At 42.5% G+C, this 20147-nt stretch overlaps 1 protein-coding gene across 2 annotated transcripts in view; it reads right to left on the bottom strand.

Moving 5' to 3' along the window:
* Positions 1–20147, bottom strand: part of YIPF4 (Yip1 domain family member 4) — a 298953-nt gene that overhangs the window by 136724 nt on the left and 142082 nt on the right. For both annotated transcript variants that reach the window (XM_033935791.1, XM_033935792.1), the window contains exon 3: positions 2608–2779. In XM_033935791.1, the coding sequence (XP_033791682.1) occupies positions 2608–2779 (172 nt within the window). The remainder of the gene's footprint in view (positions 1–2607; positions 2780–20147) is intronic.

The following is a 20147-nucleotide window of genomic DNA, read 5'->3' as shown; positions in this document are numbered from 1 at the left end:
CTAAACCTTGTTTTTTGGTGGGAAACCCCTTTGTCAAAGTTACAGGTATGAAAAGATGATATCAGAGCAATTGGGGACTAGTAAAAGATTTAAAACTATTTGGAGTCCATTAGAGGTTTATGCTAGACAATAGATTGCATCTTTATTTAAGATTTCTGATTCCTACACACATCCAGGGAGGGGGGTGGGAAATGGGAGGGGTGGGGTGGGATTAACTGATTTTCTAATATATGTATGTACAAATATAAGAGCTGTGTTTTTATGATATTATTTGTATGTATACTTGTAGGCACTTTTTTCAGTTTTAAAAATGAATAAAGAATTTTTTTTTAAAAGGTAATATATAGAAATAAAACAAAACAAAGGAAAAAATATACCACTTGTAGTTTATGATTAGCTTTCAAAGATAACCCTTTCTTCCTCAGATCATAAAATCGTTTAATGTGTAATTAAACAGGAATAAGTTGCCAAAGAATGTGGTGAAAGCAATTAGCTTAGCAGGGTTTAACAAAGATTTGGATAATTTCATAAAAGAGAAAGCCTATAAGCCATTATTAAGATAGACTTAGGAAAATCCACTGTTTATTTCTAGAACAAGCAGCTTAAAATGTGTTTTAAACTTTTGTGACTTTCTGACCTGGAGCCTGTCCACTGTTGGAAACAGGATACTGGGCCTGATGGACCTCCTCTCTCTCGGTATGGCAACTCTTATGTACATGTGTTATTTTCTGCATCCTTATACATATTTTACACAAAAGGTTCCATGTTAAATGAGTCTTTTGTAAAATATTAAGCAAAAACTATCCTTGAAACCCATTGTGGGCTCCTGGGGAGGACAGACTAACTAAATTAACTAAATTAACTAATTAACTAAATAAAAAATTGGGCTTTTGTCTTTAATGATATCCTTCCCTCCGAATGGGTTATTAGCACTATAACAGGGGTGCCCAAAAGGTTGATCGCGATCAACCAGTAGATCGCAAAGGCAATGTGAGTTGATCGCGGAGCTGTGATAGACTTGCGTTGCCTTTGCATTCTGTTCTGCCTGCTTCTCCGACTCCAGGCCAGGTGCATATAAGCGCCAGGCCCACAAGCCAATCGCTGCCTGGCTGGCCGAGAACTTCCTCTCCAACGTCAGAATTGACGTCGGGGGAGGGGGGGGAAGGCTTGTGTGCCCAGCATTTGTACATGCCTGGCCTTGCATCGAGAAAACAGGGAGAAATCGGCGGCAGTGGCTTGGTGGAGGCAGGGAAAGAAAGGGGGGACAGGGAGAGAGAGAAAGGGGAATAGGGAGAGAGAGAGAAAGAAAGAAAGGGGGACAGGGAGAGAGAGAGAGAGAAAGAAAGGGGAATAGAGAGGGAGAGAGAGAAAGAAAGGGGGACAGGGGGAGAGAGAGAAAGAAAGAAAGGGGGGACAGGGAGAGAGAGAGATAGAAAGGGGGGACAGGGAGAGAGAGAAAGAACGACAAAGAAAGGGGGAAGACAGAGAGAGAGAAAGAACGACAGAAAGAAAGGGGGAAGACAGAGAGAGAGAAAGAACGACAGAAAGAAAGGGGGAAGACAGGGAGAGAGAGAGAGAAAACAAAGAAGGGGGGGAAGAGAGAGAGAGAGAGAGAGAAAGAACGACAGAAAGAAATGGGGGAAGACAGAGAGAAAACGACAAAAAGAAAGAAGAAAGAGAGAAAAAGAACAGAAAGAAAGAAAGGGGGAAGACAGGGAGAGAGACAAAGAATGACAGAAAGAAAGGGGGGAAGACAGTGACAGAGAGACACAAAGAATGACAGAAAGAAAGGGGGGACAGGGAGAGAGAGAAAAAGAACGACAAAGAAAGAAAAGGAGGACAGAGAGAGAGAGATAGAAAGAAAGGAGGCAAGGAGAGAGAGAGAAAGAAAGGGGAGGGGCATGGAGAGAGGACGAAAAAGTTGGACTCATGGAAGGACAGAGAGAGATGTTGGTTGGGGAATGGAATGAGGTCTGGAGGAGAGGAAGAATGCAGGAGGCAGAAAGAAGGGAAAAAATATTGGATGCACAATCAGAAGGAAGTGCAACCAGAGACTCATGAAATCACCAAGACAACAAAGGTAGGAAAAATGATTTTATTTTCAATTTAGTGATTAAAATGTGTCCATTTTGAGAATTTATATCTGCGGTCTATATTTTGCACTATGGCCCCCTCTTACTACACCGCGATAGCGTTTTTTAGTCCAGAGAGCCTATGAGCGTCAGAAGCAACGTGGGGCATTCAGCGCAGCTCCTTGTGCTATAAACCGCTATCATGGTTTAGTAAAAGGGGAGGGGGTATATTTGTCTATTTTGTATAGTTGCTACTGAGGTGAAATTGCATATTTTAAAGTCATCTGCTTTGATCTCTTTGAAAAAAAACCCCAGAATATAAATGATAATTAACATTTTCTCTGTGTACAATGTGCTTTGTGTTTTTTTAAATTTTATTGTTGGTAGATCATTTTAACTTAGTCATTTTAAAAGTAGCTCGCAAGCCAAAAAAGTGCACGCACTCCTGCATTATAAAATTAATGGAATGGTTGAAACAATTTCTAAGTTCTTTAATAGGTGGGGAAGACCAAGACAAACATGACACAGTACTTACCCTGAACTGTCCATATAGAGAAATCATTGAGAAAAACAGGACTACTGCTAGAGGACCCCAGAAATCAGGATTATCTCGCACAACTTGTCTGTTAAACCCAAGAGATGGCATGGGCATCAACACACACCGTATTTTGTAATAAATATCCTTCAGATCAATGTCCAACTCCTCCCTGCAATTTCATAAAAAAGTTCTTTAATAAGGGGTCTCAGGTTGAGCATCCTTTGTTTCCTATTTAGTTTACTACAATAAAATAGTGTAAACTTGTTAAGAATTTGACAGTTAAAAATCTTGCTAATCAAAATGAACACTGGCTTACAATTCTAGTCTTTATGGAACCAATTTCTCTACACAGATTTTACATATCACAATTTATGTCTTGAAATAAAAAAAATATTGAAGAAAAGCTAATTAACTTTCCTTTAGATAGAGGTACACAGTGCATCATTATCAAATAACCAATAAAGGTACCAAAATATGCAACATATGGTCAGTCTGGTAGTTAGATATCACAATTCATGTATTGTAACCAGCTAAAAATAAAGGGGTTTGGTAGTCTTACATTACTATTAATATAAAACTGAACTGTGAACATAAGAGCATAAGAATTGCAGCTGCTGTGTCAGACCAGTGGTCCATCGTGCCCAGCAGTTCACTCCAGCCGCGGCCCGTAGGTCAAAGACCAGTGCCTTAACTGAGACTAGCCTTATCTGCGTACGTTCTGGTTCAGCAGGAACTTGTCTAACTTTGTCTTGAATCCCTGGAGGGTGTTTTCCCCTATAACAGCCTCCAGAAGAGCATTCGAGTTTTCTACGACTCTCTGGGTGAAGAAGAAAATGGAACTTTTTCTGATTTTTTTTGGAAAGGGTTCTAAACTAAACTAAACTAAACTAAACCTTAGGTTTGTATACCGCACCATCTCCGCGTGCGCAGAGCTCGGCACGGTTTACAGAGGTTGAGAGGAAAGGAACTACAAAGAAAGGGTATAGGAGAGGGACTGAGAAGATAGAGAGGGGCAGGGAACTAGAGAACGGGAGGTGATTAGATTTTTGAGAAGAGCCAAGTTTTCAAGCGTTTACGGAAGGATTGGAAGGAGCTAGAATTTCTGAGCGGGGATGAGAGGTTGTTCCAGAGTTCCGTAGTTCTAAAGGGGAGGGATGTTCCGAGTTTTCCTGCGCGGGATATACCTTTTATAGATGGGAAAGATAGTTTCAGTTTTTGGGAGGGTCTAGAAGAGAGCGGGTTTGAGGAATTCCAGAAGAGTGGGATAACGGGAGGAAGGACGCCATGTAGAATCTTGAAGGCTAAGCAGGCACATTTATAGAGGACTCTGGAGTATACTGGGAGCCAGTGGAGCTTGGAGAGGAGTGGGGAAACGTGATCGAACTTGCCTTTTGCGAAAATAAGCTTGGCCGCGGCGTTCTGAATTAGCTGAAGTCTAAGGAGGTTTTTCTTAGTTAGGCTTATATAGATGGAGTTGCAGTAGTCTAGTCTAGAGAGGATGGTGGATTGAACGAGGATGGCGAAATGAGAATGATGAAAGCAAGATCTTACTTTCCTCAACATATGGAGGCTGAAGAAGCATTTTTTTACCAGGGAGTTGAGGTGATCGTTGAAGGAGAGAGAGGAGTCTAAGATGATGCCTAGGACTTTGCTTGAAAACTCAAGCTGAAGAGTGGGGCCGGAAGGTAGAGGGATGGAGGTGGGTAAATGATCTGAAATTGGGCCGAGCCAGAGTAGTTTGGTTTTGGACTCATTCAGTTTCATTTGTACAGATTGGGCCCAGGATTGGAGGTTCGTAATACATGTGGAAATGTTCTCGGCGAGGTTCGAGAGGTTCACGTCAGTTTCGAGGAGGATGAGGATGTCGTCCGCATAGGAGTAGAGAGTTTCTAGGGGGGATAGATGAAGGAGTTTCAGAGAGGACATGTAGATGTTGAAAAGGATAGGGGAGAGGGGTGAGCCTTGCGGGACTCCACATTTCGGCTTCCAGGCGGGGGATGAGGAACAGTTTGTGTTAACGGTGTAGGAGCGGAAGCGTAGGAATTTCGAGAACCAATCAAGGACTGTGGAGCTAATGCCTATTTCGGAGAGTTGGAAGATTAGGATGTCGTGGTGAACGACGTCGAAGGCTGCGGAGAGGTCGAATTGAAGAAGAACAGCAAATTTGTTGTGAGAATGGAGTTGTTGTACCTTAGAGATTAGTGAGGCCAGGAGGGATTCGGTGCTGAAGTTGGGTCTGAAGCCGAATTGGTGGGGTAGGAGGATAGAGAAACGTTCTAGGTAGGATGAGAGTTGGGTGGATATGATGGATTCTAATAGCTTGGTTAGGAGAGGGATATTTGCTATAGGACGGTAGTTAGATGGAATAGTGGGATCAAGGTCGGCCTTTTTCAGTAGAGGGGACAATGAAATGTGTCCCATGTCAGGGGAGAAAAGGCCCGATGTTAGGGCAGAGTTTATAAGGTCGGTGAGGGAAGCGATGGCCTGTGTAGGGATATTCTCGAATAGATAGGAGGGGAAAGGATCCAAAATGCACTTGCAAGTTTTTAGTTTGAGGCAGAGTTTGGAGACTTGCGGTTCAGAGACAAGCTCGAAGGTGGTCCAGGATCTGTCGGCAGGAATAGGGGTGGATACAGGTAAGGTAGGGTTGAGATCAATAGAGGTCAGGGAATTGTAGGAGACTGTGGGAGGGAAGGAGCATCTTAGAGTGGTAACCTTTTCATTAAAGAACTTTGCAAGGGCATCGGCAGATAGAGATGGTGGAAGCGAAGGTGGGTCTTTTTTTGTAGTTAGGGAGCGCCAGATGTTGAACAACGCACTGATCTGGTTGTTGGATCTAGAGATCTTGTCTCCGAAGAAGTTTTTTCTGGCTTTTTTTAATGTTGAATTGTAAAATTTAATATTGGTCCTCCAGGTCTGTCTATCAGAGGGGGATTTAGATTTTTTCCATTTGCGCTCCAAAGCGCGACATTTCTGTTTCAACTCTCTGTGAAGAGGTAGGTACCAGGGGGCCTTTCGGGGGTAGGAGATGGTTTTGGTGGTTAATGGAGCAAGGGAGTGGTAGGTGGACTTGGAGAGGGCGGTCCAGTTGTGCCAATGTGATTCGGGATCTGTAGGTCTAGGGTTGGAGGAGAGTTTGTTGAGGAGTTTGGACCAGAATAGATTGCTTGAGGTTTTTTTGCGGAAGGTTATGGAATGAGAGGAGTGGGGTGGGGAGTCAAGATGTGACATGAAGACAGGGAGACAGGTAGTCCCTAAGAAGTGATCTGACCAGGGGACTTGTTCCCAGCGAGTTTCGTCGGTTGAGGTTTTGAAGGCAGTAAGATCTATGAAGGTGGTGAAGTCTAGGGTATGCCCTTTTTCGTGGGTTGGGGATGGGGTGGGTGGGGGAAAACCTAGAGAGGTAAGGAAGTTGTTGAATTCAGATGTGTCATTGTTATTTGTGTCGTCGAGGTGGAGATTGATATCACCAACAATCAGGAGTCTTTGGAATTTAAGGAAGGCATTTGTTATGGTCTCATAGACGAGATTGGAAGATTTGGTCCAAGGGGTGGGTGGTCGGTATAGTATTAGGATGCCCAATGGGTGGGTTCGGAGTTCGTCAGTGACTGAGGCAAGCAAGTATTCTAGAGAAGCATGGGTGCCCGTCTCAAGGAGCTGGACGTCGAAGAAAGATTTGTAGAGGAGTGCCAGACCACCTCCTTTTCGGTTGGGTCTGGGGGAGAAGAGGCCTTGATAGCCATGGGGGAGGAGTTCATTTTGTGTGAATAGGTCGTCTTTGGCGATCCAAGATTCTGTGATGCACAGGAATCCAGGGTCGAGCTCGTCTAGAAGGTCTTTCAAGATTTGGGTCTTATTGCATGCGGATCTGGCATTGCAGTAAAGTGTCGGGACTGGGGTGAGAGAGTCCGGGACAGTGTTGGGGAGATTTGCAGGGGGTAGGGGCTTTAGAGAATCTTGGTTGACTTTTCGGGGGTTTTTCTTGGGAGGGGAATTTCTGGTGCGTATCAGTGTGGGTATTCTGAGTCCGGGGCAAATGGTATTGGTGTTGGCGGGGTCGAGTAGGTTAGGGGAGGGAGGTTTCAGACAGAGGGAAGGGTAGAGAGGTGAGCAGAGTAGGAGGAGAAGGATCCAGAAGGATGGATTCATGGCGGGGTGGTTGGTGTGTGAGAGTCTGTAGCAAGGGGGATAGAGTTGGTTGAGGAAGGAGCAGGGGAACTTAAGTTAAGCTGACTAAGTACGGGGCCGAGAGAAGGGAGGAGAGGCTTTTTTTTTTTTTTTTTTTAATTTATTTTAGGACTAAAGGGGGGCTGTGTCAGAGAGGAGAATTAGCGGCTAAGCGCTTTCCAAGAGGTGCCTAGAGCGGAGAGGCTTGGGGTAGTAAATGGGTAACAGGGGGATTGCACGGTTAAGTTATGTGTGTAGCCCAGGATGTGCTAGGGGAGCCGGAGCAACTGAAAAAGTGAGAGACTGGTAAAGAACCTTTGGCAGGGAATACAGTTTGGAGCGGAACTGAGCAAAAAAAAAAAGCAGAAAAGTTTAGCAACAAAACATGAGCGAATACAATAGTAAATTATGGTGCAGGAACAGGAGTATAAACAGTGGTAAACTTTGACAATGGGCAGAGTCCGGGTTGGGTAAGGGGAGCTGAGAGTCTGGAGGCCCTCAGTGGACCTTGATAGGCCAGGGAGGGGGGAGGGCGGTGAGGTGAGGCAGAGAGGAGCCCAGGTTGCAGGGGGCTTTGGCAGCTCTTGGGTGGGCTGTGGGGGCAGAGTTTATGGTGAAGAGCAGGTCCACACCCTCCTGCACGAGTGGCGTCGGGCGGAGGAAGGAGGGACAAGATGGAGGAAGCTTCCTCCTTCCTCTGCCTTGAAGTCGCTGGAGCGGAGACAAAACTTTCGGCGGCCCGCAGTGGGCTGAAGAGGAGCCGGGACACGCTGGCCTTTAACAGCCCTCGGATGGGCTGGAGAGAGCAGGCTAGCAAGTCAGCAGGGCAGGGCAGTTCCCTCCTGCACGAGTGGCGTCGGGCGGAGGAAGGAGGGACAAGATGGAGGAAGCTTCCTCCTTCCTCTGCATTGAAGTCGCTGGAGCGGAGACAAAACTTTCGGCGGCCCGCAGTGGGCTGAAGAGGAGCCGGGACACGCTGGCCTTTAACAGCCCTCGGATGGGCTGGAGAGAGCAGGCTAGCAAATCAGCAGGGCAGGGCAGTTCCCTCCTGCACGAGTGGCGTCGGGCGGAGGAAGGAGGGACAAGATGGAGGAAGCTTCCTCCTTCCTCTGCCTTGAAGTCGCTGGAGCGGAGACAAAACTTTCGGCGGCCCGCAGTGGGCTGAAGAGGAGCCGGGACACGCTGGCCTTTAACAGCCCTCGGATGGGCTGGAGAGAGCAGGCTAGCAAGTCAGCAGGGCAGGGCAGTTCCCTCCTGCACGAGTGGCGTCGGGCGGAGGAAGGAGGGACAAGATGGAGGAAGCTTCCTCCTTCCTCTGCCTTGAAGTCGCTGGAGCGGAGACAAAACTTTCGGCGGCCCGCAGTGGGCTGAAGAGGAGCCGGGACACGCTGGCCTTTAACAGCCCTCGGATGGGCTGGAGAGAGCAGGCTAGCAAGTCAGCAGGGCAGGGCAGTTCCCTCCTGCACGAGTGGCGTCGGGCGGAGGAAGGAGGGACAAGATGGAGGAAGCTTCCTCCTTCCTCTGCCTTGAAGTCGCTGGAGCGGAGACAAAACTTTCGGCGGCCCGCAGTGGGCTGAAGAGGAGCCGGGACACGCTGGCCTTTAACAGCCCTCGGATGGGCTGGAGAGAGCAGGCTAGCAAGTCAGCAGGGCAGGGCAGTTCCCTCCTGCACGAGTGGCGTCGGGCGGAGGAAGGAGGGACAAGATGGAGGAAGCTTCCTCCTTCCTCTGCCTTGAAGTCGCTGGAGCGGAGACAAAACTTTCGGCGGCCCGCAGTGGGCTGAAGAGGAGCCGGGACACGCTGGCCTTTAACAGCCCTCGGATGGGCTGGAGAGAGCAGGCTAGCAAGTCAGCAGGGCAGGGCAGTTCCCTCCTGCACGAGTGGCGTCGGGCGGAGGAAGGAGGGACAAGATGGAGGAAGCTTCCTCCTTCCTCTGCCTTGAAGTCGCTGGAGCAGAGACAAAACTTTCGGCGGCCCGCAGTGGGCTGAAGAGGAGCCGGGACACGCTGGCCTTTAACAGCCCTCGGATGGGCTGGAGAGAGCAGGCTAGCAAGTCAGCAGGGCAGGGCAGGTCCCTCCTGCACGAGTGGCGTCGGGCGGAGGAAGGAGGGACAAGATGGAGGAAGCTTCCTCCTTCCTCTGCCTTGAAGTCGCTGGAGCGGAGACAAAACTTTCGGCGGCCCGCAGTGGGCTGAAGAGGAGCCGGGACACGCTGGCCTTTAACAGCCCTCGGGTTCTGTTTTCTCTATGATGGGGATTTTACCCCTCACCCCCCCTCGCAGCGGCAGCACGGGCACTGGCCAGTGGAGTGGGGGGTTGCCGCCCCAGGCCCCCAGTTGGAGCTCTTTGGAGATAGTTTTTTCCCCTGCGTGCTTCTGTCTTGTGCCGAATTCTCGGCGCGCTGGCGTCTGGCGCACAATTATCCCATCACCGTGTAGCATAAATGTCCATCTAGTTTCCTAGCGGAACATTGCTGTACATACCAGCAAAAATTTGAAGACTTGAAATGTTTAGCCATTGACCAGGTTGCACCGGATAAAGGGGGTGGCAAAAGGAAGAACAGACTTCTTCAGAAGGAAACTAGATGGACACCTGGGAATGGTGGACACCTGGAATGTGCTTCCGGAGGTTGTGATAGGACAGAGTACCCTACCAGGCTTCAAGGAAGGATTGGATAAATTCCTGAAGGACACGGAGATTGAGGGATACAGATAGAGGTAGAGATAGGTTATGAAAGGGCTTAGATAGAAGGATAAGGGGGATTAATAGGGTTTAGACAACGATCACCTTACAAGTCATGGATTGATGGGCCGCCGTGCGAGCGGACTGCTGGGCACGATGGACCTCTGGTCTGACCCAGCGGAGGCAACTTCTTATGTTCTTAACTTTCTTATGTTTGTATGGAATCTATCCCCTTTTAACTTTAGAGAGTGCCCTCTCGTTCTCACTACCTTGGAGAGGGTGAACAACCTGTCTCTATCTACTAAGTCTATTCCCTTCATTATCTTGAATGTTTCGATCATGTCCCCTCTCAGTCTCCTCTTTTCAAGGGAGAAGAGGCCCAGTTTCTCTAATCTCTCACTGTAGTGCTATAGAGATGTGGGAAAGATAAGAAATAATGATGAGTCCATAAGCAAGTGTTCACTATGTCACTTGGTATAGTGAGTACTTGCTGACTTTGTTCCTGCTGTGGCCCAAGAGTGGACGATTGCAGGTGATGGAGAAGAGAAGGAAGTTAAGAAAACTGACACCTCTTTTCTTATCAGTTCTAAAAAAAATCTGCTGCCACCTAAAATTGTATACTTTTCTAGTCTTAAGAAAAATTCTGTCTTCATTTGTAGCTAGTTGGATAGAGAATTATAAAAAAATATTCTAATCTTTCCTCCTCTCACCCTCTTATCAGCCTATAGGACATGTCTAGATGATGCTAGCTGTCTCAGATAGACTTGAAGATTGCAGACTGGACATCTGTTACTCTTGCCTTGCAGAGTAGCAGCAGCTGATTTTCCCTCAGCATCACCTCCCTGGCATGACCCAGTCCTGAAAGCTCCATGGTACAGGAAAAATGAATGAGTCTCCTGAGTTGCAGTGCAAAACTTAAGTCATCAAATTCCACATCAATTTCTTTTGCATAATAAAAGGATAATAATCTCAAAATGTAATTTGAAAAGATTTATTATCTTAAAAAAGAATGACAAAAAAGCCCAATACTGATTCTATCATAGTCAACTTGGGATTCTCAGCACATTCTATAAAACAGAAAATGTACCATATGTTTACACACACATAACAAGTTTCAAGTTTATTAAAATTTTGATTATATCACCTATCACAGTTTCTAGATGTACATTAAAAACAGGGAATGCATTTACCCCGTTTTAATAAGGTGCACTAACCAACAAGAACACGCTAATCAAATTAGCCCGCGTTAAATGCTTACGCGTCCATAGACTAACATGCACGCGTTAGCATTTAGTGCACACTAATTGGTTAGCGCACCTTAGTAAAACAGGGCCTTAATCTTTAAGACTGACTTAGCTACGACCAACATAAACAATAAACAGACGTATGGGAGACAAGACGGGAAAGGTTGAACTACAATAAATTTAGAAAAGTAAACATAAAAATGGTAAAAACAAGAGGAGGGGGTCAGAGTTAGGAATTCTGGTGTTCGAGTGCAAACCGTGAGCAAATTTTATATTTATACATATTTTACAAACCACACTACCCCCTTGTGCACTATACAGGTGTACTTTTACTAAGACATGCTAATTGCAAAATTAGTTTGTTTATAGTTGGGTTTTTTTTAGGTTTCATGTATTAATAATGGCAGCAAAAACCTAAAGAATTTCATTTCTAAAAACAAATGCATTAGGGTTTCCAATTAGCATGCTTTAGGAAAATAGTATAGCGTGGAACTTACTTTTGCATTTTATCTATTTTTCTGTTAAACCAGATGTCACAGGTAGGAACCAATAATGCAGACACAAAGCAAAAAATGTAAGCGGCAGGGGAGGAAGGGATGACAGCCTCCTAAATGGACGCTTGAAATTACACTTCTAAGCCCTAGCTTGATTATTTTGCTTCAGTTCCTTTGCATTGGCACTGTTTGATTGTTTGGTTAGGATCCTTTACTTACTCAGATGACACAGAAACCAAAACCAAGTGATAAAGGAAGCCCTTCGTCAATTTCGGAGACCAGGAATACCGCACTGTGGTAATCCTACTTCTGCCAAAGGCTCCACTTGAGAATTATGATGATCATGGAAGTATGCAGACCTTGAGCCAAGATATTAAATTGTGGTTCTATGAATAATGTAGTGAATTCAAAGAGAAAAGAGATGATATTTTATATAAAATAGACATTCTTCATAAGGATTGGGTTGAAGATCTGGAGATAATGGAGGAATATGAGGAAGTACAGTATAAGTTAGATGATACTGAAAATTGAGGGCAGCATTCAAAGCTCCAATTTCAAGTCATTTTGGAGTGTGATGATATGAAAATATCTAGCTTGTGGTGTGGATGCTTTATAGACAATTGCTGGGCAAGGAAGACACTCGTACTTATTTAGAATTGCACACAGTCCATAAGGTCAATGTGGATTGGTTTATTTAATATGCTGATAAGGAAAAAGTTTTGCAAACAGCACAATCCTTAAAGCACAGTTACTTACCTGCAACAGGTGTTATCCAGGGTCAGCAAGCAGATATTCTCACAGATGATGCACTGTCACTTTAACTTCTTTAGAAGTCTCGAGACTGTCTGTATAGCGCATGTACGAGTACCTTCCCGCCTGAGTTGGCTCCTGAGACCATCTGTTCCATAAAAAAGCTATGAAGCCAACTAGGGGAGGTGGGAGAATTGTGAGAATATCTGCCTGCTGTTCCTGGATAAAAACTGTTACAAATAAGTAATTGTGCTTTATCCCAGGACAAGCAGGTAGCATATTCTCACAGAAGGGACTCACTAGCTGATGTGAAAGGGATGGAGGGAAGTTGGCATCTAAAAAAGAGAATAAATTTTGTATAACTGCTTGGCTGAACAGACTATCCTGTCTAGAATGAGTTTCCAAGACAGTAATGGGATGTGAAAGTATGTATTGAAGACCAAGAGTCTGCTTTAAAAATGTCCTCAATAGGAGTGGAATGGAGAAAAGCTACTGAAGCTACCATTGCCCTAACTTTATAATCTGTGACAGTAGCCCAGCCTGAGCATAGCAGAAGGAGATACAATCCACCAACCATATAGAGATTGTTCGCTTACTTACAGGAGTTCCCATGGTTAGGATCAAATGAGCAGAGGTTCTATGAGGATTTGTCCGATCCAGGTAGTAAGCCCAAAGCATGTTTACAGTCCAATGTGTAGAGAGCACACATTCGCTGGAATGGGAATGTGGTCTTGGGAAGAATACAGGCAGAACTATAGACTGGTTGAGATGGAATTCTGAAGCTACTTTTGGTAGGAATTTGGGATGAGTATGAAGGACAACTCTGTTGTGATAGAATGTGGTATAAGGTGGATCTGAAACCAGAGAGCCGGTTGATATAGTGTATCTAGATTTTTAGAAAGCTTTTGATAAAGTTCCTCACGAGAGGCTCCTGAGAAAATTAAAGTGTCATGGGATAGGTGGCAAAGTTCAGTTGTGGATTAGGAATTGGTTATTTTAAATTCTCAATAATATAGGTGGTTGCAGTTGAAGCAGGCTATTCAGAGTGGGTTCCTTGAATGGAAAAATTAAAAAACTTATTTTAGCCTGCAAATCCTTTGCTACCAAACTGATTTAGTAGGACATCAGGCTGCTCAATGGTACAAATTGATTTCTGGATTTTTAAATAAAAAGCCAAAAAATAGTCTTAGAGACATCTGGAGCATCGAGATAAAACAGTATATTTTTGTGTCTCGTTGGCCACAAATTTGGCCTTGGAGATTGAAATGTACAGTGTCAGCATCTATGAGACAAACATGGTTATTTTTGTTACATAGGATTTTCTGGACCCCAGTTCGATTAAATAAAATAGATAGTTCTAAGCCTAATAGATGCTGGCATTGTAACATTCTAACAAGATGGCAGCCGATTAAGTCAACATTAGTGCTGTCTCCCTTTGCTCTCTTTATTTTCTTTTATTTTTGGTTTATTTTATGGTCTTTTTTCCTGCTGTTTTTTGCTTATTTATTTAATTTATTTTATTTGTGTTAATTTTTGAATCTTCTTTGTTTTTTACTCTGATTATCATTCCATTAGTGGACTCTGAACTGACAGTTCAGATTAAACCGTTATTCTTGGTCTGTCAGAAAAGGCCTCATTCTCATCTGATATTGCTCCTGCATCTTGGCGATCCTGAGTTTGTACCTGACAGCTTGCCTTTTTTCTCATCGGATGTTTGCGGCGCATTGGCGATCCTGTAATATGCCTGGCGACCGATCCATGAAGAGCGGTGCTAGTGCTGATTTGATGAGGGAGTATTGCCGAGGTCAATGGAGGGTGACTGAGTCGCCGAATGAAGGCGGTTGCCGAGGCGGAGGCGCCGTGGCTGGGATAGTAGAGTGGACTGTAATCTCCCTGCAGCTATGCAGTTTCGGACCTCCTACTGACAGTGCGACATCAGCAGGATGGGAGGACTGGAGAATGGCTTTTTATCTTGCCGGAGTCTTACAGCGTTAAATGTCCCACAGCCGACCTGAATTAATGTTTATGAGTGACGGTATCATCAAGGGTTGATTGAACTGTATTATCCAGACCAAAGAGCAGAGTATTGAAGCTGGAAGATCTGTGAGCTGTTGAATGTAATGAACAGTATTCCTGAAAATCGAGAAATGCTTCTATCTGCTTTAAAAAAGTGATCCCATGGCTGAAGTATAGAGATCGTTGATGGTGGTTGCCTGGCTGAAACAACTAAAGCTCTGGAGACGATAACATTGATGACAGAGGGAAATAAATCAAGTCCTTCTTGACTTTTGTTCTACTATGCATATTATATCTATTTCTTTTTATTTATTTTGTCTAGTTTTCATTTAAAATTTTCTTAGAATTCTATTGTTTAACTGTTTTTTCATTCCATTCTACTCATATGCAGTCCTCTACCTTTTCTTTTCTCCTCACTTCAAATGCTTATTTTCTTCCTATATTTGATTAATTCTTAAAATTATTTTCTATTTAATCAGTTTCTTTCCATTACTTTATTACTTTGATATGCACGCTTTGTTTTTAACAATATAATATTGAGAGTTTTATGTATTCTTGTTGGAAGCTTCATATCTCATTTCCGCTATCTTTATTTTCTTATCTACTACTTGCTAATCTATTTGTCCTTGGTATTTTAGTTAGATTGTGAGCCTTCGGGACAGTAAGAGAATTTCAAAGTACCCATTTTTTATTTATTTATCTTATTTTATTATATCCTTTATTGTATATTTAATATATATTTCTCTGTAAACCGCTTAGAACTTAACGGATTTAGCGGTATATAAGAAATAAATAACATAACATAACATAACATTGTCATATTGATATAGGGACTTTGGACCATCTGTTATATTTTTGTCCATTTATATTAATATTTTGGAAGTCAATTTGGGGACAAATTAATCTAGTTTTAGATTCAAATGTTCCATTATCATATGAGGCTATAATTTGTGGAACAATTTTACATGTGAAACCCACTCTAGATAAATATAAAAGTCATCTATTTTTGATCCTAACAGGTATAGCCATACAATTAATTACAAGTAATTGGAAGAACCATGATTGAATAAATTATACTTTTTGGTGGGTGAATGTGTGCACTTCATATAGAAATGAATGAATTAACGCAGAGTGTAGGGGACTTAATAAAAGTGAGGTATTTAATAAAATTTGGAGCCCATTGACTAAATTTGTAAAAACATTATAATGTATTTTATCATATCTTTCTTTTGGTTTATTCATCTTTACACATCCAGGGAGGGTGGGGGGTTGGAGGGAGCGAAGTAAATATTGATAATGATATTAGGGTAACTTTATTCTTCTTTTGTATTATATATTAGGTACTATTCTGATATTATTAGATGCAAGAATCTGAAATTATTGAATGACATTTATGTTACCTGAACAGAAATTAGTGTAATGCATGTAATTCCTATTATTCTTTTATTTGTATGACACTGTTTTTGATTTAAAAAATCAATAAAGAATTAAAAAAAAAAAAGGAATTGGTTATCGGATAGAAAATAGAGGGTAGGATTAAACCGTCATTTTTCTCAAAGGAGGAGAGTAAAACAGTGGAGTGCCGCAGAGGTTTGTACTAGGACCGGTGCTATTTAACTTATTTATAAATGATCTGGAAACTGGAACAACGAGTGAGGTGATTAAATTTGCAGATGACACTAAACTGGATGCTAGGGTCCTCCTTGAGGATTAGCGCCCAAGAAAAGGATCTGGGTATCATCGCAGAAAATACGATGAAACCTTCCGTTCAATGTGTGGCGGCAGCCAAAAAAGCAAACAGGATGCTAGGAATTATTAAAAAAGGGATGGTTAACAACACTAAGAATGTTAGAATGCCCCTGTATCGCTCCATGGTGTGATCTCATCTGGAGTATTGCATTCAGTTCTGGTCTCCTTATCTTAAGAAAGATATAGTGGCGCTAGAAAAGGTTCAAAGAACAGCGACCAAGATGATAAAGGGGCTGAACTTCTCTCATATGAGGAAAGACTAAAATGGTTAAGGCTCTTCAGCTTGGAAAAGAGATGGCTGAGGAGAGATATGATTGAAGTCTATAAAATCCTAAATGGAGTAGAACAGGTACAAGTGGATCAACTTTTCACTCCGTCAAAAATTACAAAGACTAGGGGATACTCAATGACGTTACAGGGAAATACTTTTAAAACCAATAGGAGGAAATTTTTTTTCACTCAGAGAATAGTTACGCTCTGGAACGTGTTGCCAGAGGATGTGGTAAAAGCGGATAGTGTAGCTGGTTTTAAGGAAGGTTTGGACAAATCCTGGAGGAAAAGTCCATAGTCTGTTATTGAGAAAGACATTGGGGAAACCACTGCTTGCCCTGGATCGGTAGCATGGAATATTGCTACACCTTGGGTTTTGGCCAGGTACTAGTGATCTGGCTTGGCCAACATGAGAACAGGCTACTGAGCTTAATGGACCATTGGTCTGACCCAGTAAGGCAGGGGTGTCCAATGTCGGTCCTCGAGGGCCGCAATCCAGTCGGGTTTTCAGGATTTCCCCAATGAATATGCATTGAAAGCAGTGCATACATATAGATCTCATGCATATTCATTGGGGAAATCCTGAAAACCCGACTGGATTGCGGCCCTCGAGGACCGACATTGGACACCCCTGCAGTAAGGCTATTCTTATGTTCTTATGCTTGAAGCTCAACGAGCTGAAGTGATGTAGAATAAGATGTAGAATAAGATGACCACTTCATAAGATGACCACTTCATAACTCCCTGAACATCCTTTGTATAGTAGAAACCTGGCTAAGCCATGGCAATGAAGCTTATCTATCCTTCACGAGACCACCAGGTTATTCCCACTTTTTTAATCACTGTATCGGAAAAAAGGGAGGTGGATTAGCCCTCATCTTTAAATCCTCCCTCTCAGTAAGTATGGATACCTCTATCAACTACTATCAATTAATCTATTCATTGCAAAATCAATGTAAACACAATTATAGATCTATTACTTCTTTACATCCCCCCTCCAGTTGACCAAAATAGTATTGTTCAAGCTCAATCTTTAATATTTGATTTTGCAACCCAAACCCAATTTCCCATAATATTGGGTGATTTCAATATTCATTTTGATGATCCCCAATTCCTCTATGAGTCAGGATTTTCTCAACCATTTAAACGATCTTGACTTTTCTCTACTATTCTCTGATGTAACTCACTCAAAAGGTCATACACTTGACATGATATTTATCCCAGCCCATCATAAACTTTCATTATCAAATCCACAACTATTGCAAGTACCCTGGTCTGATCATTATTTTATTTCCTCCTATCTTCTCTCACCTTCTTCCACCTTAGTCCCTCCAAAACTGTCCATTCAAGCGACTACGATAATTTAAAAATAAATTAACTCCTCTCTCTCCAACTTGATAGGGATACTTTTGACTCTGAGGATTTAGATGATGTATTTAAGACTTGGGACAGTGCTTGTCACACTTTATTAGATAACTTAGCTCCTATCAGAACTCGTACTATCTCATCGAAAAAACAAAAAAAATCCATGGTTTAACTCCTCATCATTTCTCCTTAAACGCCAACTACGCTCTCTCGAACGAAAATGGAGAGCTAATTCAACGCCACTTAATCTAAACAAATTTAGGGAACATTCAAAACATTACAAACAATCTATAAACACAGCAAAAAGAAAATATTATAAGTGTTATAACTTCAAAGCAAAAAATTCTGTGGCACTATTTTCCATTCTTAAAAAACTAACACAATTCAAGCCTAAACAAACTCCCGCTAAACGCTTCAACTCCCTCAGCTCAAAACTTGGCAAATTTCTTTCAGGAAAAAATCCACACTATTAGGAAGGCTATTAGAAATAAATCTCATGACTCCAATTGTCTGGTGAATTACTTATGCTCCTACCCCCCTTTAAAAGGAATTAAGCGCTAAAAGATGTATGAACGACCACCTACTAGCAACACAGGCAGCAAAATTGGACCCCTCCATTTCCAACCTGCTGACAGCAACAACTGACCTCAAAACTTTCTGAAAAGAAATCAAAACCCTACTTTTCAAAAAATTCATCCCCCTTTCCATTCCCCCTTGCTATTCTCCCCTCTCCCTCTCCCTACCTGTAATATCTCCCTACCTGTAATATCCCCCTAAGACCCAACAAAGTAACCAGCATCCACTCTGTAACTATCTCGTAAATTTCCAGCTCCTTCTGACATTCTCCTTATTTTTCTACTTATCTTGTAACCTCTCCTCAAAATTGAACTATGTAACCAGCACTATTAATTGTAATCTTCTTCCTGGAAATGTCCAGTTATCTTCTGATGTAATCCGCTTAGAACTGCAAGGTACAGGCGGAATAGAAGTCTATTAGAAATAAATCTCATGACTCCAATTGTCTGGTGAATTACTTATGCTCTTACCCACCTTTAAAAGGAATTAAGCGCTAAAAGATGTATGAACGACCACCTACTAGCAACACAGGCAGCAAAATTGGACCCCTCCATTTCCAACCTGCTGACAGCAACAACTGACCTCAAAACTTTCAGAAAAGAAATCAAAACCCTACTTTTCAAAAAATTCATCCCCCTTTCCATTCCCCCTTGCTATTCTCTCCTCTCCCTACCTGTAATATCCCCCTACCTGTAATATCCCCCTAAGACCCAACAAAGTAACCAGCATCCACTCTGTAACTATCTCGTAAATTTCCAGCTCCTTCTGACGTTCTCCTTATTTTTCTCCTTATCTTGTAACCTCTCCTCAAAATTGAACTATGTAACCAGCACTATTAATTGTAATCTTCTTCCTGGAAATGTCCAGTTATCTTCTGATGTAATCCGCTTAGAACTGCAAGGTACAGGCGGAATAGAAGTCTATTAGAAATAAATCTCATGACTCCAATTGTCTGGTGAATTACTTATGCTCTTACCCACCTTTAAAAGGAATTAAGCGCTAAAAGATGTATGAACGACCACCTACTAGCAACACAGGCAGCAAAATTGGACCCCTCCATTTCCAACCTGCTGACAGCAACAACTGACCTCAAAACTTTCAGAAAAGAAATCAAAACCCTACTTTTCAAAAAATTCATCCCCCTTTCCATTCCCCCTTGCTATTCTCTCCTCTCCCTACCTGTAATATCCCCCTACCTGTAATATCCCCCTAAGACCCAACAAAGTAACCAGCATCCACTCTGTAACTATCTCGTAAATTTCCAGCTCCTTCTGACGTTCTCCTTATTTTTCTCCTTATCTTGTAACCTCTCCTCAAAATTGAACTATGTAACCAGCACTATTAATTGTAATCTTCTTCCTGGAAATGTCCAGTTATCTTCTGATGTAATCCGCTTAGAACTGCAAGGTACAGGCGGAATAGAAGTCAGTAATGTAATGTAATGCAACATGTTCTCACTTTTCCCTCCCCTCTCTGAATGATATACTTCGCATCATGCAATCCTTAAACCCTAAAGGATCAAACAGTGATATAATTCCTCCATTCATCTTGAAACAACATTTTTTTTATCTTTGGCCCTTTTATCCTCAAATTAATCCACAAAAGTTTGAATACTTCAACTATGCCCACTGCTTGGAAACATTCTATAATATACCCCACGATAAAAAACAACAAAGAAAGTAATCAAGACTGTTCTAATTACAGACCAATCTCAACCCTTTCATTTCTTGCTAAAGTAACAGAAAAAAAACCCATATTTAATCAAATTTCAGATTACTTTGATATAACTCAAGCTCTTCATCCTAACCAAACTGGTTTCCGGAAAAACCATTCTACAGAGCATGCACTTATAGGCCTAACCACATCAATACAATATTTCCTGGACCAGCATAAATCAGTTATTTTCATCTCTTTAGATTTATCAGCCGCGTTTGATACAGTCGATCATCAAGTTTCAAGTTTATTCATATACTTGATTAAACGCTTTTCATAGGATACTAAGCGTTGTACAATAATAATAAAAAACTTTTATAGACAAACAAATAAGTCAGACAATTTTCTTACTTAACCATTAAGACCATATTGGTACAGTGGAAGGAGAGGGGGGAGAACTACAATATTTGTCAAGAAAAGATACATAAAAGGGAAGTACATTAGGGTAGGGAAAAAGTTAACAAATTTGTTGGACTAAATCAAATAGTCAATTATAGGCATCTTTAAAAAA

The sequence above is a fragment of the Geotrypetes seraphini genome, chromosome 3 (genome assembly GCF_902459505.1).
Source record: "Geotrypetes seraphini chromosome 3, aGeoSer1.1, whole genome shotgun sequence".
Lineage (NCBI taxonomy): Eukaryota > Metazoa > Chordata > Amphibia > Gymnophiona > Dermophiidae > Geotrypetes > Geotrypetes seraphini.
The sequence above is the reverse complement of the archived record's forward strand: the minus strand, read 5'-3'. Positions and strand labels throughout refer to the sequence as shown.